A 27,893-nucleotide genomic window follows, 5' to 3' on the forward strand; every position below is an offset into this window, starting at 1 on the left:
TGCCCTTCAACTGTTTTCAAGGTCAGCTACTGCTTATGAATCCAGAAGTATAATCTGATGTCATCGGTTTATTACGAAAGATTTAACGTTAGAGAAATGCAACTTTGCAGCTTTTTGATTTCATTTATAAGGTACAACTTACCATTGTTATAATAATTTTTTGTCAAAGTAAAAATTTTCTGCTCGAAGTTTCAATAGTCTATGTTGTTGCTGTATTGCACAACAAAATATACCAATCAATCCAGAGATACGTTTTATCAACAAATAAACAAATGCTTATCAACCAAGGTGTATCAATAAATTAAAAGTCTACTAAGTAGACTACCCACACAGATTCTTGTATCCAAATTTTAACTAACGGTTGACAGCTTAAATTAAGCAAGCAAAGAAGCAAAGAAGTTGTCTTTCTAAACCAGTACTTCCCACCGAGGATAAATTCCTTCCAAAAGAGGAGAGAGGATTTGTCTGAGTTTAGGAAAGGAATTCTGTTTTATATGGTCATTCATTTAAGTGAGGTGCTACATTTTAAGCTTGGCTTGGTCCAGCTTAGCCCACCAGGTGGTTGGAAAAGTGGCCTCCCTTTCAATCGAAAGTTCCCTCCATGTCTTGAAAAGTTGGAACGCCGGCTCACTCGTGGAGGGGTTACGTCATAGAAAAAACGACTCCAGCGATCAGAAGCTTTGCCGTAAGTATCCGAGCGCGCAAAGCAATAAACTTTACAACTTGCCAGTAATTGTGTGACGTCATAGTATGTTAAATCCATCGTTCCATTATCAATTTATTTATGAACAATTATCATTTCATTATCAAGCTGCAACACTATGAAGAATACAATCATCAGCAACAAAAGAAAATGATAAAGAAATTAATTAAATATTTATTGCATATTGTGAATGGACTCATATCATCTATCAATTACGCAACATCATTAACAACACTGGTTCTATATTGTCATCTTTCCATATTTTGAAATGTCACACACAGCCTTTTCTTGATATGCTGCTCTTGCCCGCTCGGATCAACCTCGTGTTGCTTTTAACACATCAATAAACACGATACTCTATCAACTCGATGCAACCTCTAAAGTTTGATCCCACTATTCTACATTTTTCATGGCAACGTGACCTAGTCATGTCTGCCCTTCGATCGGTAGTCGCCAGAGCCTGCTGGGCGAATCTGCTTCAACGCCTGGCCAGTGCACTGCACACCCCTGCTCGTGGTTCAGTTCAGTTTATTTTTGTTGTGTTGGCGAAAAAGAAAGTATAAAACAAAAATATACAAAAAAAACAATAAAGACAAATAATTCGCACAACAAGGATGGCAGCGAAAGACCAAAAGGTCACCAAAGTCAGCTGCCACCCAAACATTTAAACAAAAGACCCAAAATTAAGAACATTAACACATATAGAACAATACCAGCACTTTAGCCTACATAATACATTAACAGTGGAATAACACAGGGCAACATAAAGAAAACTCTGCAGAGAAATAAGCAGAGGATATGTTTCAGGAGTGATCATTGTACAAATTCTTTAATAAACATTTATATTTAAATTTAAAAACATTATAAGACTTTTCTTGCATTTCTTTTGGTAATTGATTCCATAGTTTCATTCCATTAAAACATAACATCTTCTTACCAGAGTTTGACGTTGCAGAAGGCAAATCTAAATCATTCTTTTGGTTCTGACGAGTTTTATGATGGTGAATTTCGTTTACAAAAATAAAGCAGCTGGGTTCAACGTCTACACTTCTCCAGTAGGTAAAGTTTACAATATATTTCCACCTACACTTTGTTTACACCAATTATTTGAGACTTAGATCTAAATTTTATTTAACTTTCGTTTTCCACAAGAATTTAAATTTTCTTGAATAGCTCAGTTTATCTTTTTCGTGGGAGACCCCAAAGTTTGTCTGAGTTACGGTTATGTCATGGAGACATGAGCGCTGCCCGGCTATCACACTAGTATCAGCCACCCCACACGACCGGCCGCCCAGCCTGTCGTGGGCCGATCTTTTTGCGTTATGCGCAAAGCTAACCCTGTTTTCCGAGCCCGCTCCGTCATTTTAAATTTTGCGAACAAGTTGCATAGAATTTTTGATTCTCACTTTTCTTCCACAAGTACCTAGACTCCCCAGCCGGGCCCCCTCGATCTAAGCTGGTAGACCTTCCTATCGGGTGCATAGCCACCCCAAAATCACGCTTCTACCCGCCGCCGCGGGGTGTGGCAGGCCGGTTCATTGTAGTCGCTGACTTGGCTATGTTTAATGTGTTCTTCTCGCCTGTTCATTATTTTGAGAACATGCGTTGTTGATCCAAATAAAACAATTCATCACCACTTCAACTGATGTTCTCTTTAACAAATAAAACAATTTTTCGGAGTTAGATCGAAGATTTGTGAATACAAATAATAAAATACGTTGTTTCTACAAATTATTTGATGCTTTTGAAATTGTTCAACGTTATGTTTAAGTTCGACTTTCAGCATGATGGAATTTAAGCTCTTTATTAAATTGGTATCATGTAAAAAAGCTTAATCCGATTTCTGTCTTTTTCGTAGCACAAAACAAGTAAGGTACATTCAGTTGAAAACTGTGCCAGTTCAATATCATTGAAACATGGAAAGAATAATGTTTTTTGGCTTTATTCTCAATTTTGTAACTTTTATTTACACTTTTGTGAAAATTTGTATAAAACTTTCTCCACTATTCTACTGATTTTTATGACTACTTTGTCAAAATAGACATTAGCGAAATAGACATTTAATGTCAAGCTTATTGAAACTAACTGGACGTTGTACTAACGTGTGCAGATCATAAAAAGCTTTTTTAAATTATTTTTCTATTTTAGCCTCACTGCCAAGAGCAATATAAATTAAAACTACTCCGCTTGTTTTCTTAATTGTCAAAGCCCTAAATACCCCACACCAAAGCACAGTATGTCGTGTAAAGATTTTCAACATATGATAGTAAAACAGAAAGTCAACTATCTCTTTACAAGAGTGCAAACTAGGCCTACTCATTAATAACCTGCATCCGAACGATACAACTCATAAACTATAAAATGCAAAGTAATCAAAACCGCCATAAAATTTTCATAAATAATAATTAACTCCATTAAATAAACATGGTTTCACAATTTGTCTTGAATGAACAATACGTTTGATCAACAAATAAACAAATGTTTATCAACCAAGGTGTATTAATAAATTAAAACTCTACCAAGTAGACTACCAACACAGACTTTTGTATTCACGTTTTAACAAACAGTTGACAGTTTAAATAAGGAAATAGTGAAGCAAGGAAGTTGTCTTTCTAAACCAGTGCATCCCACCGAGGATAAATTTTTTCCTAAAGAGGAGAAAGGATTTTTCTGAGTTTAAGAAAGGAAGTTCTGTTTTATGTGGTCATTCATTTAAGTGAGGTGTTACATTTTAAGCTTGGGTTGGTCCAGCTTCGTCCACCAGGTGGTTGGAAAAATGTCCTCCCTTTCAATCGAAAGTTCCTTCCGTGTTTTGAAAAGTTGGAATGCCGGCTCACTCGTGGAGGAGTTGCGTCATAGAAAAGAAGACTCCAGCGATCAGAAACTTTGCAGTAAGTATCCGAATGCGCAAGACAACAATCTTTACAGCTTGCCAGTAATTGTGTGACGTCATAGTATGTTAAATCCATCGTTCCATTATCAATTTATTTATGAACAATTATCATTTCATCATCAAGCTGCAACACTATGAAGAATACAATCATCAACAACAACATAAATAATAGAGAAATGAATTAAGTATTTATTGCATATTGTGAATGGACTCATATATCATCAATCAATTACGTAATATCATTAACAACCCTGGTTTTGTATTCTCATCTTTCAATATTTTGGCATATCACATACTACCTTCTCCTGATGTTCTGCTCTTGCTCGCTCGGATTAACCTCGCGTTGCTTTTAACACATCGATAAACATGATTTCCCGATCAAATCGATGCAACCTCCAAAGTTTCATCGTCTCCCACAAGAATTTAAATTTTTCTTGAATAGCTCAGCTCCTCTTCTTCGTGGGAGGCCCCAAAGTTTATCTGAGTTACGTCATGTGATGGCGACATGAGCGCTGCCCGGCTATCACACTAGTATCAGCCATCCCACACGACCGGTCGCCCAGGCGGTATGAAAAATACAAGTATGGTTTTTTTTTAATTTGATTGTCTTTGAAACTTCTCTTTTTTCTTCGGAAAGCAAGAAAATGTTCCCGAGATCAAATTTACCCAGTCAAGGTATAAGCTGTTGCTTTCTTTAAATTATGGAAACAAAAGTTTTACAGTTAGGTTTGCAAAGTAATCTAGAAATAAAATTTGACAGCAAAATGTGAGATCGGGTTTTTCTATCACATGAGATTTTTAAAATATGATAACAAAAATGCATTATTGCCACTTTTGGCAAAAGAAACGATTTATTAAAAATTGAATGAAGCTGTTCACCAGGCATTCAATTAAATAATATGAGGTGTTTTACTGGTGCATATTAAGCTAAACTACATCTGGTAACGATTTATTGTTATCGAATTTCCAAAATAGGGTGTGATAGAAGAAATTTGAAGTCAGATTCTCATTCATCACTTCAAAATTGCCACAAATCAGTTTAAAAAGTTTATGCGAGAAAAGTCATGTTTATCAGTGCAGTGAACCGGTCTAAGCTTTTGTCTATAGAACTAGCCGTTATCGCCTACTGAACACAAACGAGGTTGGTCACTCTGTTTAGTACATTGATTTTCTAATCTTGGATAGCTTACACACACACTCTTGCAATGTTAATCTATATTGTTCAGTTTTCTAAAGGAATAAAACTTATTGCACTTCTGATCAAAAATCATGAGCATGTAACTGTAAAGTATCTTTGATTTTCTCCATTCTGTGGCCATTAAGAGATGCTACTCTTGTTATTAAAGGCCCGTAAATTTTCCAAGGGGCCTGGAAACTTATAGAAGCAACCGCGTATCTTTATGATATAGTCAATATTTCTCAGAAGTGTTTTGATTCAGGGGTCGTGAATCAAATTGGTACCGGGTTCAAATTATCCTCTCAATGGCCCTGTTTGTATCCCATTGACTAAAGACTAGTCACTAAACCATGACAGTCTTCTTCTTTTGTTGTCCCACTTGATTATAAGCATTGTTTTAACCTCTAGGTTAAAACTTTCGAAGATACAGCATTGATGAGTTCATCTAGATATGACTCACGTGTTAAAATTTAAAGCGACTTGCACCTGCATTCTGCAACTTCATAGTTTGTGCTGTGCTTGATAATTTGGTGAATCCCACAAGCAAATTGTTTCAAAACCGTAGAATGGTAGATTGATTTAAACGCACGTACAATGCAGTTACAGGCTATCAAATGTTGTTTTTTTGAGTGGTGCAGATCGGATGAAGCCTTTCAACAAATGTTAGTCATAGCCACTGAAGTAACCAAAGAACTGTAAATTTCGCCATCGTTTGACCAGGAACCAGTCTGGAGAAGAAAAAGAAAACAGCATTTCGATAAAAAAATGGCGCAAAATGTAAATGGATTTCTAATTTGATGTTTTAAACATTGCTATAAAATTATTTGACAAATTCATGTTGGCCCACATTTTGTTTTAGATATATTCGTCATGAGATTTCGTTTTTTTTTTTGTTTTTTTCTATTTTTGTGACAGAAGCACCAGACATGCCAACTGAAAGTACAGGAACCAAACTGCAAAATTATCACGCAGTTTCTGCTAGGATCCATTTAGCTCGCCAACGTCATAATGAAATCATGTAATAGGTTACAAATTTATGGGTAACACATGCTTTACGAGAACCGCTTTGACGCTTTAAAATGTAATTGTACATGTAGCCTACTTGAATTTCAAAAACAAAATCAACCTAACCTTACAGTTAATAGGCTGCCACAAACACGACAAGCTTTTTACGACTAACCCAAACAATAATTAACAGAGTTTACGATGTTCACTTTTATTGCTGACACGCCATGCTTTTATATCAATAAACTCATAAAAGCTAATTCTGTGCAGCGACTGCAAATAGTTTAAGTGTCCAAAAATACCTTAACGTTCTTTAAGCATTTCAGGTGTAACGTGGTGTGCATAAAATCAAGCAAAAAATATTGTGGATAAGAGTAATACGAAAGTGGACAAAATATCTGCTTATTGTTTTGATTAGGATTTATGGGAAAGCACTAGCAATAATTTTACTTCAAATTAACCACTAAAATATGAGCACTTAACCTAATAACAGTGTAAAAGTAAAGTAGATCAAAGTACAGTTTATTTCATTTCAGTGCCTCATTTGACAAAATACTTCAGGCTACATACGATGTCAGTGTAGAACAAAGACAGGTAGTCACTACCTGATCTAGCCACCTAAAGAACTCAGTCTAACTGACGAAACGTGGGAATAAAAGCAGATTATTACCTTATACATCTGTGATAGTTCAGCTTAGTTTGCACCAGTAGAACGTGTCATGTTATTCCTCTAAATGCCTGGTGAACAGCCTCAGTAAATTTTTTAATCTGTAAGTTATTTTAAAATTGGCTGTAAAGTTATTCACTAAAACATTCTCTTGAAATGTAAAAACACAATAAATTTGGATCTTCATTTTATTCTTCTTCTTTTATTTAATGTTATCTTAAACTTTTCCGAGAAATATTCATAAACCAAAAAATTTAATTGATTACCTCATGGGCGAAACAAGTGTCTATTGCTGTCATTTCTTGCTATTACACTCGAATGTCGAAAAACAAAAAGTAGCAGATGCAACCAATCGGAAAATATTAATTTGACCTGGCTATCCTCGTGATAGTTAGTAATGTAGATGATAATTTAATTTCTTTGTAATAATGTAATTGCTTTGTAAGCCTAATTTATTTGATAAAAATTTAATTTAATTTACTAAGAACTTAGCAAATCATCATGAAATATAAGTTTCAAATTTATTTAATTTTTGTGGTACTTGGAATGTCTCTTCATCACTGTAAGACCATAGATTCATCGATGTACATAAGCTTTTCCACACAAGGTTAGTTATAGCTTTGAGTTCCGCTCTGTTTTATCAATTGACTTCAAGAAATTTAAATATTAAGTTTAAATATTTCTTGCTATTTTGTTTTGCTTCGATGCTGGAAATTCTATAATATACAAAACATAAACTATTGCTTTTTTCCCTTAGCCAGACCATTCGACTATTTTATTTACTTTGCATACTATTAGGCCAACTCTACAAACAAAGCCCTACAGATTCTTGAAATAAAATTGGGCCCACTGTTATTGGTAGACTCGAACATTATTGATAACAGCCTATTATAATCATCAAGGCTTTATAGATTTCGAAAGTTCAAGTTCTGGTGGATGCCATTCAAATGCTGGGTCTGACGAAAATGAAGGTTGCATTTGTGACGTAGGTTGGACTGGAGAAAGCTCAAATTGTTCTGGTAAGTGCGTAAACTTAAGCTATATTAGTGATCAGTAGCCTATACTTTTAAATTATTCACTTCATTATGAATTCTCTAACACACGTTCTAAAAATGTAACTCTAGTTGATATCAAATGCTTTAAACAATAAGAGAATAATGGCACACCTACCCTACACGCTTCATGCAGTTTTGCGTATAAACAATCGTTTTGTAACTTTAAGTATAAATAATACTGTAAAGATGAAAATGAAACAAAATTTAAACTTTAAAAATAGTTTGAGTATTATCAATGCTCCCAAGTGTTGCAAAGCGAAGCTTTCTTCTCTTTAGCCTCTCCTATCCGTTTAAATCCTTGCTCAGTCTTGCATTAATCAGGCGGACATAGCCTAACATCAGACTTACTTTGCAGATATAAACGAATGCGAATCATCACCTTGCAACGATAATGCGACGTGCAATAACACACAAGGCAGTTTCGAATGTGCTTGTAATGAAGGGTGGACAGGAGATGGCTTCAACTGCACTGGTATGTTTCCTAACATTTCTCATTTTAATAATTTAGAAGTGCCAAATTCAAAACTGGTGAAGTTGTCAATTTCCAAAATAAGAATATATTGCTATTGACTCAACAAAGAAAGATAATAGCCTTTTTTTGAGTTTTGTGATAAATCAGTAACTTTAATAATTGTACAAAAAAAAGTGCAGAAGTGGCAAAGCGAAGCTTTCTTCACGTCAGCCTCTTTTATCCTTTTAAATGTTCGCCCAGTCTTGCATGATTAAGACGGACACAACATTACATAAGACTTGCTTTGCAGATATAAACGAATGCGAATCATCACCTTGCAACGATAATGCGACGTGCAATAACACACAAGCTAGTTTCGAATGTGTTTGTAATGAAGGATGGACAGGAGATGGCTTCAACTGCACTGGTATGTTTCCTAACATTTCTCATTTTATTAATTTAGAAGTGCCAAGTTCAAAACTGGTGAAGTTGTCCATTTCCAAAATAAGAATATATTGCCATTAACTCAACAAAAAAAGATAATAGCCTATTTTTTTGAGTTTTGTGATAAATCAGTAACTTTAATAATTGTACAAAAAAAAGTGCAGAAGTGGCAAAGCGAAGCTTTCTTCACGTCAGCCTCTTTTATCCTTTTAAATGTTCGCCCAGGCTTGCATGATTAAGGCGGACACAACATTACATAAGACTTACTTTGCAGATATAGGCGAATGCGGTTCATCACCTTGCAACGATAATGCGACGTGCAATAACACACAAGGCAGTTTCGAATGTGCTTGTAATGAAGGATGGACAGGAGATGGCTTCAACTGCACTGGTATGTTTCCTAACATTTCTCATTTTATTAATTTAGATTTGCCAAGTTCAAAACTGGTGAAGTTGTCAATTTCCAAAATAAGATTATATTGCCATTAACTCAACAAAAAAAGACAATAGCCTATTTTTTTTTGAGTTGTGTGGTAAATCAGTAACTTTAATAATTGTACAAAAAAAAGTGCAAAAGTGGCAAAGCGAAGCTTTCTTCACGTCAGCCTCTTTTAGCCTTTTAAATGTTTGCCCACTCTTGCATGATTAAGGCGGACACAACATTACATAAGACTTGCTTTGCAGATATAAACGAATGCGAATCATCACCTTGCAGCGATAATGCGAATTGCAATAACACACAAGGCAGTTTTGTTTGTGTTTGTAATGAAGGATGGACAGGAGATGGCTTTGACTGCACTGGTATGTTTCCTAACATTTCTCATTTTATTAATTTAAAAGTGCCAAGTTCAAAACTGGTGAAGTTGTCAATTTCCAAAATAAGAATATATTGCCATTAACTCAACAAAAAAAGATAATAGCCTATTTTTTTTTAGTTGTGTGGTAAATCAGTAACTTTAATAATTGTACAAAAAAAAGTGCGGAAGTGGCAAAGCGAAGCTTTCTTCACGTCAACCTCTTTTATCCTTTTAAATGTTCGCCCAGTCTTGCATGATTAAGGCGGACACAACATTACATAAGACTTACTTTGCAGATATAGGAGAATGCGAATCATCACCTTGCAACGATAATGCGACGTGCAATAACACACAAGGCAGTTTCGAATGTGCTTGTAATGAAGGATGGACAGGAGATGGCTTCAACTGCACTGGTATGTTTCCTAACATTTCTCATTTTATTAATTTAGAAGTGCCAAGTTCAAAACTGGTGAAGTTGTCAATTTCCAAAATAAGATTATATTGCCATTAACTCAACAAAAAAAGATAATAGCCTATTTTTTTTGAGTTGTGTGGTAAATCAGTAACTTTAATAATTGTACAAAAAAAAGTGCAAAAGTGGCAAAGCGAAGCTTTCTTCACGTCAGCCTCTATTATCCTTTTAAATGTTTGCCCAGTCTTGCATGATTAAGGCGGACACAACATTACATAAGACTTGCTTTGCAGATATAAACGAATGCGAATCATCACCTTGCAACGATAATGCGAAGTGCGGTAACACACAAGGTAGTTTCGTTTGTGTTTGTAATGAAGGATGGGCAGGAGATGGCTTTGACTGCTTTGGTATGTTTCCTAACATTTCTCATTTTATTAATTTAGAAGTGCCAAGGTCAAAAATGGTCAAGTTGACAATTTCCAAAATAAGAATGTATTGCCATTAACTTTTAACACGAGAAGATGGAAGCCAATTTTCTTTCGAGTTTTGTGATAAATCAGTAACTTTAATAATTGCAAAAAAAAGGCACCTGAAGAAAAATATTCCAAACTCTTGTATCAATTTTTGGCATTTTTTTCATTACACAGTAGTGCGTATTGCAATTTAAAGAAATTACTAAAAAGATGCATTGAAGACATTATACACAGCTCTCTCATTGCTTCAATCGGAAAAAAATCAAATACTTAATGTCAATAAAGCGTTAGTTAATAAATATTCGTTGATTAATCAAAGAGAGTGCAATGTAATTCAGTGCAAAGTAATAACTAAGTTTTTCAGTCCTTTGATTACAATATCAATTTTGCTACATCTGACAGGACACATGGGAAAACGTAGAAACAATAGATCACAATGTCAATAAGTTACGGCTTCAGAACTCCAATACCTTCAAATTGAAATTGATACGACTACCCAGTTGTTCGAAATAAATCCATTTCGTACCAAACGAAACAAATTCTTCTAAAAAAAGTTATTTAAAAGTTGATTTGATTATTTTATTTCTGCACAAAACAACATAAAAAATGAAATAAAATTTTGTTTGACTTTCAGGTAAATTTTCTAAATAATTTTTGACACATGTAAAACCTGATAATTAAAGTCACTTTCTTTGTATTTTGCAGTGTTTCCTTTGTGTTGGTGCATTTTAATTGTGTCGTTTTAATTGGCCGAGTCGTTTTAATTGGCATTTTATTTGTGTCGTTTTAATTCTTAGCTTCCAACTGAAAAATTGCTTTAGTGTACAAACGAAAAAAAGCAAAGTTATTAGTTAAAAATATTAAAATGACTTGAACCAAAAGAGAAAAATTAAATTAAATTTTTAAACCATCGTTGTGTTTGAAGCAGCAAGGTTGTAAATTTGTTTAATTTCATTTAAAGAAGTGGACAATTTCGTGAGTAAATTAATGAATCGTTTGAGAGTTGTGACACTTCGCACACATCTGCAAATATTTTTCAGCAGAACACTGTTGTTTCGTGAAAAAAGAAAAACTGTTGAAAATCACAATCTTATTTGATAAGTAATATCCATTTGCGGTGGGATGGCGCAACGGATAAGGCGTTGGCTTTCCAATTATGCAAACCTGGTTCGACTCACGGCTTATGCTGGTTGTTGAAAAACACCGCTCACCTCTACCCAGGATGTAATAAATTGGGTGGGCGTAGTTGCTAAAGTAAAGGAGGCCGAGAGAAAGGAACTGGCCACCCTACTCTCGTTAGTGCCGAAGGCTTAGTACAATGAGAACCTTATCTTCTCATTCCCCAAAGCTCATTATCTGAGTATGGGACCTTTACCTTTACCTAAATATCCATTTATTTATTTATTTTTTGCATAGCAACTTTTTGTGCTTCAAAGCAAACTAAGCGATAAGTTTGGTTTAACGTTACAAGAAGCACATTCAACGGTATGTAAAAAGGTAGGCTGTGTTGCTTGTTTACAAACGTATAAAAAGAATAATGAATATAAAGCATACAAGAACCAAAAGTACAATGGACAGATGAGATTTTGTGTGTTAAATAGATAAAACGCTAAATTAATCAAGGTTGAAAGAATGTTGTTTGCATTTTGCAAAGGACTAATTTTGAAAAAAAAGCTCCTTTTTGATATACATGTACTGTATAGGTGACATAGCCTAATAGCAATACCGTAAGTTTTGAGAAACCGTTATGTCATCACAATAAGTATACAGTAGTAATGTTTTATTTTTGTTTGTTACTTAGAAAACCTTTCTAGAATTTTAACGAAACGGTTTTAAAATTTCCAACTCAATTTTTATTTTAATCGTAGAAAAGATTACTTGTGAAAGCGATCCATGTACGGATTCTCAAAGCTGGTGCAAAGACAAAGACCTTTCTTATGAATGTCTTTGCAAACCTGGATTCTATGCAGACAGCACGTCAGAGCCAACGATTTGCCTTCAAGGTAAAGTCCATTTCAACTTCTAGAAAGTGGAAAAAAGATGTGTTTTGTATGTAACGATGTCAAATGCTGAAACCAACTGCATTTTTGTCATAAAGTCGGCTACTATAGTATGATTTAGTGCGTTCTGTAATATGTAACTCACATTAATAGAATCTAACATGTTTAAGAACACGCTCTTTTTATATAAGATGCAACATTTGTTAAATATTCTTGCAATTTAAGTTACTAAGTAGTAGGCTAAGTAAACCAGTTTAATTTGTTTTATTACTACATTCAGACCAGCAAAATCAAATTTGAAACACTTGATGTATTGCACGGATTCCAGCTTGAAATAAAAACGAAATCCCTGAAGTCTTAATAGAAAAACGTTTGAACGAGCTCAAGCTCTTTAATTTTGACAAGATGCAACACCATAATAAAGAGATTAACTTAAACATAACTTTACAGATGCTTTGTGAATCTAAAGAAAACATGATTGCTTGAGTTTGCAACCTTAGTTACTGTTGTAGCCTAAGTGAAAAATTTTGGTTTGGAACTAAAACTTAAGTGGAATGCTTACGATGGTAATAGAAAAAATTGCTTCTATTATGATGATTGTCTCTATTTGTAACATTGTGTAAGTATTTTTAGATGCTTCCATGAAAAGGTCAAACCACAAAAATAAAACTACTGATTAAATTATTCAATTTAAAAACTGTTTAAATACATGCATTACGAAAAGTATTTTAATTCGTAATTTTTTTTTGCAACTTACACTGTTGCTTAGTCTAGCCTAAATCATTAACTGTATCATTTCTGCTTTCATTCTATTCATTTTCAGGCTTAATATTTGGAGGAAAGCTATTTATACTTACTGAAAATGAAAATACAAGAACAAAAGATCTCAGTAAAACAACAGTACAAGATTTTGTAAGTCAAGCCGAATAATATTGCGAACATATGGGTTCAAGCTTGAAGCCAAAATGGTGCAATTTAGGTCGCTGATTTGTAGTTTGTGATTGAATAATCAGCCATGCAAGAAGTTGGCTGCACAATCGAAGTCTTGTTCAGTAGTTTTGGGCGGACTTCACGGTCTTGTCTGAAACTTGTTTCCCAAGCATCTGTGCGGCTCCTGGTGCAATAAAAATAAGCTTTTGAGAACAAAACTAGTCTCAATGCCGAGTTTTCAAATCGGTTTTTCAAATCACCAAACTCTGGTTTCGAACATTTACCTTCATATCGACTGATGTGTCTCTCGCATTTTCTTGTTTTTGTGTAAAACATTGATTTTATTGTAGGGTAAAGTTAAAACCTAAAAGCAAAAAAGGCTAAATTTGTTGTAGAATTGAATTGATTGCACAAGATAGCAAATTGTATGAATTCATTTCAGCTTGAAACTGTATATTCTGATTCAACTGGTTATGTGCGAGTGGATGTTAGCGACGAACATGAAAACAATATTTGGACTTATGAGTTAATTTACTCCACCAAATCTGGAACAGTTGAATACATAATCCCTATCTGGTTTGCGGAGTCCCTCCAAGATCAGTATAAGGTAACCTCTGCTTGCATGATAAACAAAAAGGTCTAAAAAAATAATATACGCACACTCAACTATATGAATTATAATTCTGTATTATCTCGTCACTGGAAAGTGGTGCATTGTATTTCTTTACAAAATTGCCTGTGCAAGTGTGCTGTACTTTGGAGGTAATATTTTTTTATTGATTAATTTAAAATAATGCGGAATACATATACAAGTCAAAACCTTCCTGTATAGTAAACATGATTATATTAGCTTAATTAGCCTAGCTTTTCTTCTACGATGCTAATAGCCTAAATTCGTACCGTAAATAATTGTTTAACAGGACAATGTCATATGGGCTGATAAACCTCTCACTTTTTTATTGAAAACCTTCATATTATGGTAGAAATAGAAGTTTTACTTACGATTGTTTTATTTGTTTTGCAGTGCAATATTGCTGAGGAAAGTTGTGAAATTGAACTAGACAATGGAACAACTTTATTTACAATAAATCCTCTACAATCAATTCAAAATGCTGGATGTAACAACTGCATATTTGGCTATTGATTATTTGCTGAATGAAGACATTTATTCTGAAACTGACACAAATGAAACTTAATTGCGCACTTGTAACCATAGATTGTTTGACTATTGAAAAGAAACAGTTTTTTAACGATTCTACACCAGTTTTGAAGGAGCAACGGATAACGCAAATAATCAAAAAGACTATGTGACTAAATTGAACATTAAATGAAGACCTTTCTGCAAGATTGCGCCCAGTAGTTCAAAATACTTTTCTTTAAAGTTGTTCAAGATATTTTCAAAATAAGTGTTTATTAAAAATCACTTCCTCAAAATTTACATTGTGTTTACTATTCAGACATCTCTTGCTTTCCAAAAATGTATAAAATATCTGATAGATACCGGATGATAACCAAAGAATTTGATCACACAGCTGCTGACGATGTAGTGTGCTCTTCATTGGATCAATACTGCGATAATCAGACCACTGTGTGTGTCAGTGTTGATGGACGTGCTGCTTGCCAATGTTTAGAAGAATATGTCACAGCACAAGACGAAGTAAGATATTGTACAGGTAAGTTCTGTGAGATGCCTTATAATTACATCGCATATTTGTTATATTACACACGTACAAAGATGCGAGGTGACTTTCAAACTTGATTGAAATGATAATAAAAAAGGTTAGTTTAAATAAGACGAAGTTTCGTTTGCTTGCAACATCTGAATTTTTTGTGGTGGCCCGGAAAAGTGATACTGATATGATCTATTGTAAATGCTGCTGGAATATGTTACTATAATGCAATTTAAGTGCAGATGAAATTCGTTTTTAGTTATGAAAACAAAAATTGTCAGTGTTTTTGTGGGTATGTGACCAAGTGCCCATCACTTTCAGTATACATCCAATTAAATAAATGCAGGTTTAAATGTTGAAAAAGTAGCATCATCTTTTTAAGAGTTATAGGCAAATTGTTCGTAAACAATTGTTCGTAAAACAATTGCTGGTAAACAGTTGTTCGTAAAATAATTGTTCGTAAACTGTTGTTCGTAAAATGAAATCCGTAAAACAATTATTCTTCGTAAAGCATCTCTTCGTATGCATCAAATTTCAACTGCATGCACGAAAAAATTCTTTAGGAAGAATTGTTTCACGAAGAATTAATTTTACGAACAATTGGTATACGAACAATTGCTTACGAACAATTGTTTTACGAACAACTGTTTACGAAAAAACGTCGGACACCCTTTTTTAGCATGCAGATTATTTTGCAGTTATTGATTTATTTCTGTAGTGAGATTGCAGCATACAATATTTCATGACAGTTCAGTACCCTTTCGCTTCTATAGGTATGTCTAGTCCCTGTGATAAGCTTTTTTTTAGGAAAAAATATGCATTTTTAAATGAATGTGCAAAAAGTACTACAAGAGCTTTTTTGAAAATTTATTTTGTGTATTAGATTTTAAAAAAGGTTGGACTAATAAAAAGAGGCAAAATTTTAGAGTTTTGGGCAGTTAGATTGTCACGTGACGTTATGGCAGCCATTTTGGATTTTTTCATTTTTGTGAAATTTGTGAAGAAAACATTTTTTTTGTAATGAAATGTAGTTAGAAAGTCTTTTTGCTTACTAAATATGTATAAAGATACACAAAACGAACAAAATCAATTACTGAATAACATTTAAAAAATGAAACTGGTAAAAAAAGTAATAAAATAAAAAAAAAAAATTAGAAAAAAATATGCATTTCATAATAAATGTGAAAAAAATAAGCTCCTATTAAAGCTTTTTAAAAATTTCTTTTGTGTTTTGGATTTAAAAAATGGTTGAACTAATAAAAAAAAGGAAAATTTTAAAATTTTACACAGATAGATTGTCACGTGACTTCGTGGCAGCCATTTTAGATGCTTCAATTTTTAGAAAATCTGTAAAAAAAGTTTTTTTCTAGTAAAATGTTGTTGGAATGTCTTGTTGTTTACTGAAAATGGATAAAAATACACAAAACGGACAAAAAGAACCATAGAATACCATGTAAAAAATGAAAGATACATTGAAAAATAGTTATAGTTTGTAGGCTACATAGTGATTGTAGTCTTCTATCACACAGGCTAATGCTTTTCAATGGTAGGCACTTTAACATCACCCATTCGTCGAAGAGTGCCTGCTTTTCAATGTGAAATTACTTTGTGTTTTAGTCACAATTTTCCTTATAAACTCCATTGATTGCAGCCATTAAGATCCTTCTTGCACTCAGTTCAGTTGCAGAAGAAAAAATAGTATCAGCAGAGGGTGGGAATCGAACCCACGAAATCGAAATTACTACTCCTCTGCCCTAACAATTAGGCAACGCTGGTTGTAGCGAAGCATTCAGTTAAATTTCTTTGTATTAAAATTTTTCGATCAGAATATCACGTGTCGAGACACATGACTGAAATCAGCTGAATCGCGAGTACGCTTTTCGACGAGTGGGTAATGTTAAAGTGCCTACCCTTTTCAATAAATGTCTTTGCTTTCCTTCACAGTACAAACTTCAGGCTGTTGAGTTTGGTGAGAGCATAATTTGGACATTTACTCGTAGGCTATAGGCCTACGTCTAATGAATCTCTGTTTTTTTTCATAAGGTGCAGCCAGGCTCGCATTTAGGGAGGGGGAAGAGGGTGCAGGTGCCCCGGGCCCCCCTTTTGAAGGGATCCCCGATGTAGAAAAAATGTAATTTTGTGTTATTATTTTTTTTTCGGCCTTTTAAGTTTCTGCAAAATGTTGTCCAGTGCTGGATTACTGCTACTGTACACGTAGAGGTGTTTTTTCTCGCCGACGGAGCTAAAAAAATTTTGCACGGGGGCCCCCGATCTAAAAAAGCCCCCGGACCCCATCAGCTAAATCCGGCCCTGGGTGCAGCTACAGAATAATCCAATTTTATGTAGTAAACCCTAAAACAATCTTATCACAAGCACGTTTTAACGTTCGCGTTTTGTCGCTTCTACCTTTTTCTTGACCTTTGCTATGTTGACGTGTATTGTTTTGATATGATGGTCAGAAATAAAAAAACAACTGAACTGAACTGAACTGAACTGAACTTTATCTGCATGCAAGCCTGGCTGGCTTGGACAGTCAGGGCAAACTTGGGCGGACCATAAATGCGGCTACTTGGGCGGACCATAAATGGAGTTCTGAATGGAAGTCAAGCGCCACCAGACTCTATTCGTTTAGCTCCGACGCCGACACACGCCCCATCGGCCTAAGGCTACCAAGACAGGCATGGGTGCGCCTCAACCGTCTTCGTACGGGCGTCGGGCTTTTCCGCTCAACCATGCACCAACGGGGAATGAACTCTTCCTCCTCCTGTGACTGTGGTGCCGAGGAACAGACCGCAGACCACATCATCAATGACTGTTCCGTCTTCAAGCCATCTAATGGAGTGGAAGGTCTGCGTGTCATGGATGATGAAACCATAGACTGGCTGCTCTCTAGTAGCCTTCCAGTGTAGTCTGGGAACATCGTAAATCTGGGGTGGTAAAAGGATAGACTCTCGGCCCCAGAAGCTCACACGACGACGACGACCACCCTCTTCATCATAATCGGGAGACACATCCATGGATCTATCGTCAAGATGTAAATCATAAAAATCATTCAAATCACATTCCCAATCACTCCCCGGGCTGTCATAGTCAACATGCGGAAACGAAACTTCACTATCAGCAATATCAAAATTGTCCTCGCTGTCTGTGTCAGCAAAAATCTGACCTACCGCTTCCTCCGTACTGAATCGACTACCTCGCACATTGCTCCCCGACATTTTAAAGTTTGACGTTTTTAAACAGCTACAAATAACTTCTAGTGCATAGAAACAAGCCAAGCTGGCGCGTGCAAGTCAATAACTAGCTTTAACAAGGTTTTAGCTGACTACCCGGTATTACCAGGTACACGCATTTCACCGACATGTTGCTATACCTGGTAACACCGGGTACACGCACTGAAAGGGTTAATAGTAATATACAGTGTACTAAAATGTTTGGGTGTTCGTCAAAAACATCACCTTTCTACTGTAGCTGTAGTTGCAACATTCATCCGATGGATGCGAATGTAAAAGCAGAAACACAAAAGTTGTTTTATTGTTTCACTGACGTTTCGCGCACCATGAGAATGCGCAATGCGCATCCTCAGAGCAAATAGCAACTTTGTATGTTACAGTGACACAACAAAACAACTACAGTAGCATGTTTCTGTTTTTACATACTGTGCATACTTTCATATTCATCAGATGAATGCTGCAACTACTGCTAGACAAACGATAATACAGCGTGTCATGCAGAGAATGTCATGTCGTCATGTCCGAACAGTTTATTGAATCACTAATATTTTATAGAAAAAATATGTACTTCGAATTCGGATTGCAATGCCCCATTTGGTTGGTGTCATCCAGATGGCAATGAAAATGTAGGCACGTGTAAATGCATGTTTGGATTTCAAGGACACAATTGCTATAATCGTAAGTGCCTAAAATTTCTTATCGCAAATTTTCAACGATCTGTAAACTAAATGAATAACTAACTGTTTTAGGCCATACATATACTGCAGTTTAATTTGTACAATAACTCTGAGGTTTCTTTTGATCATTTGTCATTATGATTCAATGAAACCATCAAGTAACTCATTGACAATTATTTATTCCACCGTTATTTCAATGTAGTTTCAGCGAGTAAGCTAACTACCCGATTCTTTCTTGGTAATACTAAGCACAGCCATGGCCCCCTCTAGTGTCTGGCCTGATTTGTCACATTTTTCTTTGAAATATTAACAGTCTGAGTTGCTGGCAAAATGTGGCAGGATACTCGAAAAGATAGCGATTGCTAAAGAAAAGTTAAAAGCAGTTGATTGATAAAAAGTTTATGTGTTATTGTTATTTTAACTAGAGTTAACTAAACATGATTTATTTGCCACTCCCACATACTCAACTGGCTATTTGGTGAGACTTTTGATCAATGCAACCCAGCCAAGTCCAGCAGTTCAAACCACTGGGATGGGTCTGTTTTCTTTTTGAAGCTGCTTAGTTGATAGTTAAAACTGAAAAGTACCTGGGCAGTTCAACAGGCATAGGTATACCAGAATAGGTTAGGCATTCACCAATTTAATCTTTGGGTATGTTTAACAGATACCGTAATACCTTGCAGCTGTTAGAGTGCCTTGTCTAGTGTCTACTGGTTTAGCTAACATAGCCCAATGATATGTCAAACAAGTATGAATGTTTTATTTTGACTATGCAAAAACTATACCTTTTAAGTTTTTCCAAGCTTTAAAGTATGCCTAATTGCCTTACTGACAGGTGCTGATTTCATCATGAAAAAACTCATCATTCATCATTGCAGTCATTTTTGTGGTTGCTATTATGGCATGGTTTATTCAAAATGACATTTGTCTCTCAATAGGTTTTATTAGCCATGCTTTTGTGAAAGTGATCAGAATTGAAAGAATTAAATCAAGCCCCCAGATCTTTTTATGCCCACATTTTTAAAGTGGCTGCATGACAAGTGTTTAACACTGCACTGTAATAACAAAAAATCAAGAACTTTAGTTTTGCTCCAAGTACGGTATATTTAGACACTGGATCTTTTCAAGTTATCGCAAGTCAAATACTTTGTAATATGCATGAAAAATTGTAGTAACTTGACTGTATTTGGATTAAGTTTTTGCAGTGTGCTACACTTTATAAAAAAAAATGGAGTGGGCAATTTAACGTAGGCTAACGGTATTTTCTCAAAATTGGGCAGAATTCCATGTCTGGCAACCCTTGTATGGGAATGATAGCCACAGTCATTTTTATTTAACCTTTTTGTAAACTGAACTGCTGTAAATTTTAATGTGCTGGTTATGGAGTTGTGTGACACTGAAAATGGTTCAATACCCGAAATCGCGATATACCGGTGCAACATGGTAATTTAGACTTGGACTATGGTAATTTAGACTTAGACTAAATCTACTGGAAATAAATAGGATTGAAGGAGTTAGAAATGCTTTTAAATCTACAATGGGTCAAAGACTACTCAATCAAGTTAATCTTAACATAATATTAACATTGAAACAAATCTAACAAAATCATTAATGTTTTTACAAGTTAAAACACTTTTGCGGCAACAATAGCCAACAAAGTACTACTGTGTTATATTTACCATAAACAGCTTTTTGACATTTAGGAGCTGTGTTTTTAAAAACAAAAATACATGATCGATATGTTAAAAAGTGAGTCTACTAGAAAAAACTTTTTTAAATGCCATTGCTTTTTTAATTAAACTTGTTTGTGAACATCCTGAAGCAACAAGTTTATTTTTTGCTGGTAAGTGTTAGGCTGAAACATCGTCTCAAAAGTGGGGTACTTTTAAAAATCCTCGTTATAACATGGTGCTTAGCGAAAACTTTTATCTAGTTTTATTCGTAGTTCATAGCAATCACCATTTAGATGCAAAATTTTTGCTGTTACAGTTAATCAGGGCTATTACAAACATTTTTGAAAGTTATAATTTTGTATTTAAATGATTGTGTCCTTTCGTGGAAAGTTCATTCATCAAAAAAAGAACAGAAAAATATAAGGGAAAGTTCAGTTGTGTGATGTTGAACAAAGGAATGAAGTTGCTTTTAAGCATATTCATGGTGATTGTTGATGGACCACTTTCTGGTGGTAGAAAGACATTCCAATTTTTTAATAAAATATCAGTGGTTTGAAAATGACTCAGCATTTGACCAGGTTTTACTTCATTAATAAAAGAAGCTTTGCCACATATAAAAACAAGAAGCAAACACACAAGGAGTTCAAGAACAACTTCAAAACAAGACAAAGTTGAAAGAATTTATACTCACTACAAAAGTATTTAAGTGACAAGTATGAACATAAAAGTAATTAGAAAGTTTTTGTCTACCACCTGTTCACCTCTCTCGTTATCCGTTGATGGAGTTAGAGTGACTGGTGGAGCTGGTATTGTTGGCATGTACAGATTTCAGTAGACCTTGGTGTTAAACCTCAGTGCCATGGTGAGTATGTAGCTTACTGCATTAGGAGTGTTCTACTTTTGTTATAAAAATGCTGTAAGACTAAGAAGTGCTCTTCGTGATGAACAATGATGCATTGTATCCAAACCCTCCTACAAGATAGGAACGTGATGATTATATACCTTTGTTGGTTTTTTTACCTTTGCGTTGTAGATATGTTCAAAACAATGTGTTAAAAAATTGGTATTAATTAATCAGCTGGGTACCACAACTGAGAGTATTAATCCATCTTATGATTTTTGTATGTTACCTTTTTCTAGTCATTTCTTCAATGTATCTTGGACAATGGACTTGCACCTAATTATTGCATGTATTCTGAAATTGTACGCGCTGTGAAAAGCAACAAAGACAACAGTAGTTATTGTGATAGCCCAAACACATTTGCCAACATGACATTCAACAATTTTTAAGGATTTTGTTTTTCATAAATAGAGTCTTTTTATGTATGACTGACAATCAGTTTGGCTTCAACTTCTGTAAGTGTATTTTTTAAAATCAATAGGTTAACTATCTTGCATTTTGCTAAACCCATTGCCTACACTTATTTACTGTACTATATGTTTAGACTGTTCAAATAAATTTGACCAAGTAAAGTTTTCAAAGCTTGTTCAATGATCCGATGATATTTGTACAATTCTTGTATTTTTATGCAAAACAATGTATGATTGTAAAGTAGGGATACCATAATTCTCATCCCTTTGGTGTATGTGATGGTGTGAAGCAAGACCGAGTATTAATCTTGAAATTTTACGTAGGCTATGAAATATAATATCAGGGGTGCAGCCAGCACAAAATTTCAGGGGTGGCAAATAAGTATTTTTTCATATGTGAGTGAGCCTGGAGTGGCAACGAGTTTTATCGAAGGTGGAGCACTCACTGGGGTCCTCCCCCAGAAATTTTTTTAAAATATATCTTAAAATTGCCATTCTTTCAGCCAAAATCGATAGTAAAACTTTGTCAAATGATCCTGTAATAGAGTGTGAAATGTTACTTTAAAATATTTCAAGGGGAGGCAATTGCTCCCTTTGCTCGCCCCCTGACTACACCCCTGATAAACATTTATCATTACAATTTCATGGTCTTTCTTTTGGCTGCTGCATTGGCAATTATTTTTGTAGTCGTGTTGTGTGTATGCTAAAGAAAGACGTATGTTATTTTGCACCAAGTATTCAGGGTCTTTTCTAAAGTTTGTCATTTCTGCAGGCAAACGTATTTAAAACGGTTATTATTTTATGTATGTTATTTTTTCCACACACCGTACTTGTTGTGAGGACCTATGTGATAAATAATAGTTTGCACTAATTATGCAGAAAAAGTAAACTTGTGAAAGAGAAATTCAGATCGTACGTATATTTATTTGTGCATTGCCAATTGAAACTTTGAGGGGACCCGGAGTTTGGCTTGGTACCGGGCCCAATTATGCACTCAATGGCCCTGTCAAGACGTATTTTTTTATAATGTGCATTGAGTAAAGATCAGAAACAATCTACTGAATTGTAGAAAATGTTTATTTTCTCCGTTTACGTTAATGTTGATGGTTTGGAGAAAACTACTTCTGATAAAGGTTTCATTTCGTATTACAGTTGACATTTATGAAGATTAATAACTATCAATCAACTCAAAGAAAGCTCACGATATCGTACAAAGCTTTAAATACTTATTACTAATAAAGGAAATGTTTGTTACCCTCTTACAATATTTTCTGAAAGAACTTTAGTTGTAGAAACTGCAATGTTTAAGACAATTTGAGTCAGCCTGTTAATAAAATCCTTCAAAATGTGACAAATCTGGCCTTATCTGCAGTGGGCCATGGCACAGCTTACAAAAAGTCAGTTGTAGAACCATTTGAAACCATGTGTAAAATTGGTTGGTAAAAACAAAAATATATTTTGCAACATTTTCATATCACATTGTTTTAAACGCAGTCTCCAATAACACGACAGTATTGTTCCAGCGTGGCTGCTAGTCATTGTCATCGTGTGTGGAGTTCTGGTGCTGACAATAATCATTCTTATTTTCGTCATCGCGCGCCGTTCACGTCCAAAAGCATCAAAAACGCGCCCAAGTGCAAGACAAAGACCTGAAAATCTTTACTCAGCAAATGTAAGCGTTTATGATAGCAAAACATTGACATGATGCTAAAATGCCAACTGATATGTAAACCATCTAGTCGTTTCGTTGTCTCCCTGTCAGGCAGTGGAGAATTCACCGGGGGAGGGGGCAATTGCCTCCACTGAAACATAAAAAGTAACTTTTGTCACGGTGTATTTGTAAGGTCAGATTGGTTAACGTAGACCTATTAGACATGTCAGTGTTTTTTTTTCATTGCCTACCCTTCTATAGGCTACCTACTTGCTAGATTCGCTTGTTTATTTCCCTGCCAGAAATTCTAAGATTGATGCATCACATAAGCATAGTGACCTCCTCTCTTATTTACTTGTTAGTTAACAACTGGAAGGTGTTGCTTATCTGCATTTTAGATGAATAAAGGAATATGATTGGAATAATTTCCTAATTGATATTGACTTTAGTTGATTGGCACACATATTAACCTCTTTACAGTGGCACAGGTTGGTAAAAACAAAAAGCACGATAATGTTTTAAAACATTAACGTATAACCTCTTATTTGCTCAGGTTGTTATATTACGATTCCCAATAGTTGGACGGTTAGACCTGATGGTTCAAACTACAAAAAGCTTTGTTACAAAAATGTAGTTTAGAGAAAACAGTTAGTCTTAATCCAATTTCTATTGTTTGTTGAACTTTCAACTTTTTGCAGAAAAATGAATGGCACAAGTTGAAGGGTCTCCGGGCATCAATTCCAGAAGGTGGATCTCCAGTGAGTGTAATGCAGTTTATATTTATACAGTATACAGTATTTTTGTTTTATCTTTTATTAAAAACTATCATAAGAATACAAACTTTTTGGTAAGAAAATACACCAAAATACGGAGTAGTAAAAAAATATACCAAACTATTAGAATACTTCGAAATTAAATTACAAACCATTATCATTTGAGTTTGTGTAGTTACCAATGATCACTGATGATGGAACAAAATAGCATGTTTGCTTTGCGGCCGAAAGTAAAACACATTACATACTGTAGTATTGGACTTTACGAATGTCATCAGGCAGCTAAGTCTTTAACTTTTAGTTTTATACAGTGGTAAGTTTCAGCAACAATATGCAAGCACGTTTCAGCAGTAACCATCATCAGCAACCAGTAGCGGCGCCACGGGGTGGACTGGGGTGGACATGTCCACCCCACTCCTATTTAGGGTCAATTTTGTAATTTGTCAAGATCCGATGAGAAAACTTGGGGGTGTATGCAGGGGGTTAGGGGGGCCTAGTGACTGCGTCATAAATTAATTTCAGCTTCTTACGTATGAATTACTTTTGCAGCATTGACATAAGAAGAAATGAAGAATCTTAATTGTTATCGCTCTGTTGTATTGATTGATTGTAGTCTAATTTTACCATTTTGAGGTGATGGCTTTTATCACAGCTGAGACACAAGCTTTGTAAGACCTAATAGACAAATGCTTTGATGGGGCCACCAACATGTCAGGCAAGGATTGAAGGTTCACAGCAACACCTAGTTGCAGCGGGTGTCAAACTGTCGGTATATTTTCATTGTTTTGCACACCGATTACATCTTGTGCTTGAGCACAGTGTTGAAAACGTAGCGACAGTCAAAAAATTTTGAAACAATTGGTAACATCTACCACTTTATGCTAGACTGTTCTCCCAAGAGACATTTTTTGTATAAAGAGCATTTGAAAAGGGAGGGAATCATGTCTGGAAAAATTGCATTGCACTCGTTATCTGATAGGCTACTAGATGGTCTACAGGTTTAGATGATCTAGATGTTGTTATTAATGTAAGCTATATCCAGCACTGCTGTCAATGTTCCAACAAATGTCAAACGAAGGTAATGGTGTAGCTACTGGTTTGTTGTTCCTCGTCAAGCAAACTGAATTTGTTACTGCTAGTCTTATTTCTCATAAATTATTTTCGTTAAATAAACAGGCTTCAGATTATTTAAAAAGTGAAGAAATGGATCTCACCACTGGGGTTGCTGCTATCAACGACTTGACAAGAGCATTTGACTCACTGCGTTCAGAGGAAGATTTTAACAAATTGGTTTTCAACTCATCGCTGTTTGCGGATAGAAATCAAATTACCAGTGAAACCACCACGCCGGCTAAGCGGTGCCGCTATACCTACCAAGCTATTGCCGAGATGGTCAGATATTATTGATAGGTTGCAACAGTCTTCCGTGGAGTGAATCTGAATCCATTACAGAAAAGTTAAAAAGAGATTTTTCTTTACCCTTTGACAGAATGCTAAATGAACTTAAAAAGCGTTACTCGGATCAAGCATGTGAATTAATGTCAAATGCAGCTGCATTTTATTTCACGCACTTGTCTCCATCAAACTTGCCTAAAGTTGAGTATTTAGTCAAATTGTATAATTTCGATGAAAATCGGTTTGGGCAGCAATAGGATCTTTTTTTGAGGTCAGCTATAATTGTCACAAGTGGAAACTAGAATTTAAAAAACACCAAAGTGGATTGACCAAGACCGCGTGGTTGTGTTTGTCTTCACTTTTGAAATTGTGTGGACAAAACGATCTTAAATCATTTGTACAGCCATTTGTTTCAAATTATTGCTACTTTGCCCATGACTGTGGCGTCTTGTGAACGTATCCACAGCAAAGTTAAGACAATAAACAATTATCTGCGACCTGCCGTGTCATCACAAAGACTTGAACATCTGGTGCAGATCAGCAGTGAGCGAGACATTGCCGATAGCACTGATCTTCAAAAATTGGTGGAAGCTTTTAAGCTAACTTGCGAGCGCAAAATAAAACTTTAGTGCAGTGATTCTTAACCTATGCCTATGGGCATTATTGGGTAATAGGTAAGTTTTTTTAAATTCTGTTTAGGGGCCACCCAATAAATTTTTATGAGGCCGCCTATCATTGCAGTAGCTCCATGACATAATATAACGACAAGCTTGCTAACATCAAGATCGTAGTCGGCAATTCCATGGACCACATAGAAAATGGGAGGGTTTGGCTCCATTCTATTCTTTTGTTCATAATTTAGAGTGCGCTCAAAGGAAAACAAGCTTTCACCCCCTTTCAATTTCCTTTGTTTATTTTTCAATAAATTTCACAACCGAGCTGCAGTGAATTACTTCGCAATCGGTAATCTTAGTGACCATATGTTACGGTAGCATTTTACCTCGAAATATTTTTGTCCACTCCACTCAATTTTGGCTGGCGCCGCCCCTGTCAGCAACCGACAAACATCACCGCTTTAAAGATTTGTAAACTACTGTGCTTCTTCAATTAGCAGGCAGATGCAGTGGATTCATAGATGCAAAGTCGTAATCATTGAAGTAATTATTATAGTTGTAGTCTGAGACTCGGCTTTATATTCTTATATCTTTGTTCTTTAGGAGAAGCTAAACAATTAAACTTCAAATTTTGCAGACCACCAATATGTGGAACAATAAATCATATGCTGATTCAACGTTTGATGAATAAATACGAAACCATTTTGAAAACTGTACCAAGCATTTAAGCTGTTGAATGTTGTTTTAAAGTATAGTCAGTCGCATGTGCAAATGATCTGAAAAAAACTGTTATACCATTCTGTCATTGTCATATGGAAATTTGTTTCACTTTATACATCTCATCAATACTTTTATAGCGATTTAATTATGTAAAATCGAATCACATCAATTAGGCTATAGTTGATGTTATCAATTAAGTATTCATATCTTGATTGTCTCTAACTGTCATATACGATGCAAATTACTCTTTAGATACAGTGATATTCAAAGTAGGCTCTATGACATAATAAATTATATTATTGTTCTACGTAATTGTTGTAGCAGAATGTGCTTTATTCTCCAATAGGTGTATGACTTCAACTAACTTGCGTATTCTGTGTTACGTTTATGGGACAATGCAGAATTTGTCAAAGTAACTTTATTGTCAGTATAAAAGATATTGTTCTTCTTGGAGGCGGGATTGAAAAATATTATTAAAATGTTTCTTTTTGAATAATCTGACGCGTTGTAAAACGAAGTGAAACTAAAGAACCACGTTTCAAAACTTTGCAATATATAACATGGTTGATTTATGTTAATAAATTTAAATTATATTGTAATACATAAGCAAAAGGCATGTCCTATCGTCATTGTCATGAGAAAATAGCTTTTTTATTTGTAATGTGTTTAAATAAAATTTTTATTGCAATTTATTGCGTATTTGATTGCTCTGTCAACCTCATTAATTTAATGAGACAAAAATGTGTTTACAATAGTTTTGTTTTGTGCAGTTCAACCTCGACTGATTTCAATTGTTGCATACTAGAATTATTATTATTTGAATGCGACACTATTTTAAATAAGCTGCATGACATAGAAATTATTACTCTATGCAATCGTTATACAGTATAATGTTATTTTTAAATCTATGTTTGACTTTCAACTGCTTGTTGTGTTGATACGGATGACGAGTAACTGCAGAAAAAATTAAAGCAATTTTATGACAATTTCAACCATTTCGTATTATTATGTAATCAAAAAAATAATGTTCTTCACAGATATTGCATGAAACATAAGTTGTTCCTCTGAAGGTCAAGGAATTTTTTTTTATGACCTTTTGTGTCGTTGACTTACAGTAGATTGTACAGTGAAAATGCAAATAAATCGTTCCCATTTCGGTCATATGA

The 27,893-nt window shown here is 34.9% G+C and overlaps 1 protein-coding gene across 2 annotated transcripts; it reads left to right on the forward strand.

Annotated features, from left to right (window-relative positions):
- The first annotated feature begins 14,284 nt into the window (after positions 1-14,284).
- Positions 14,285-27,893, forward strand: LOC145785723 (uncharacterized). Of its 2 annotated transcripts, none has more exons than XM_082597416.1 (5): positions 14,285-14,683; positions 18,469-18,591; positions 23,098-23,246; positions 23,924-23,989; positions 26,645-27,893. In XM_082597416.1, the coding sequence occupies exons 1-5, from the start codon at positions 14,488-14,490 to the stop codon at positions 26,696-26,698; spliced, it is 588 nt and encodes a 195-aa protein (XP_082453542.1). In that variant the 5' UTR covers positions 14,285-14,487; the 3' UTR covers positions 26,699-27,893. The 2 variants fall into 2 exon arrangements, with proteins under 2 accessions (XP_082453542.1, XP_082453543.1); XM_082597417.1 differs by having other exon boundaries at positions 23,924-23,983.

Source organism: Aplidium turbinatum, chromosome 16, assembly GCF_918807975.1.
Source record: "Aplidium turbinatum chromosome 16, kaAplTurb1.1, whole genome shotgun sequence".
Classification (NCBI taxonomy): Eukaryota; Metazoa; Chordata; class Ascidiacea; order Aplousobranchia; family Polyclinidae; genus Aplidium; species Aplidium turbinatum.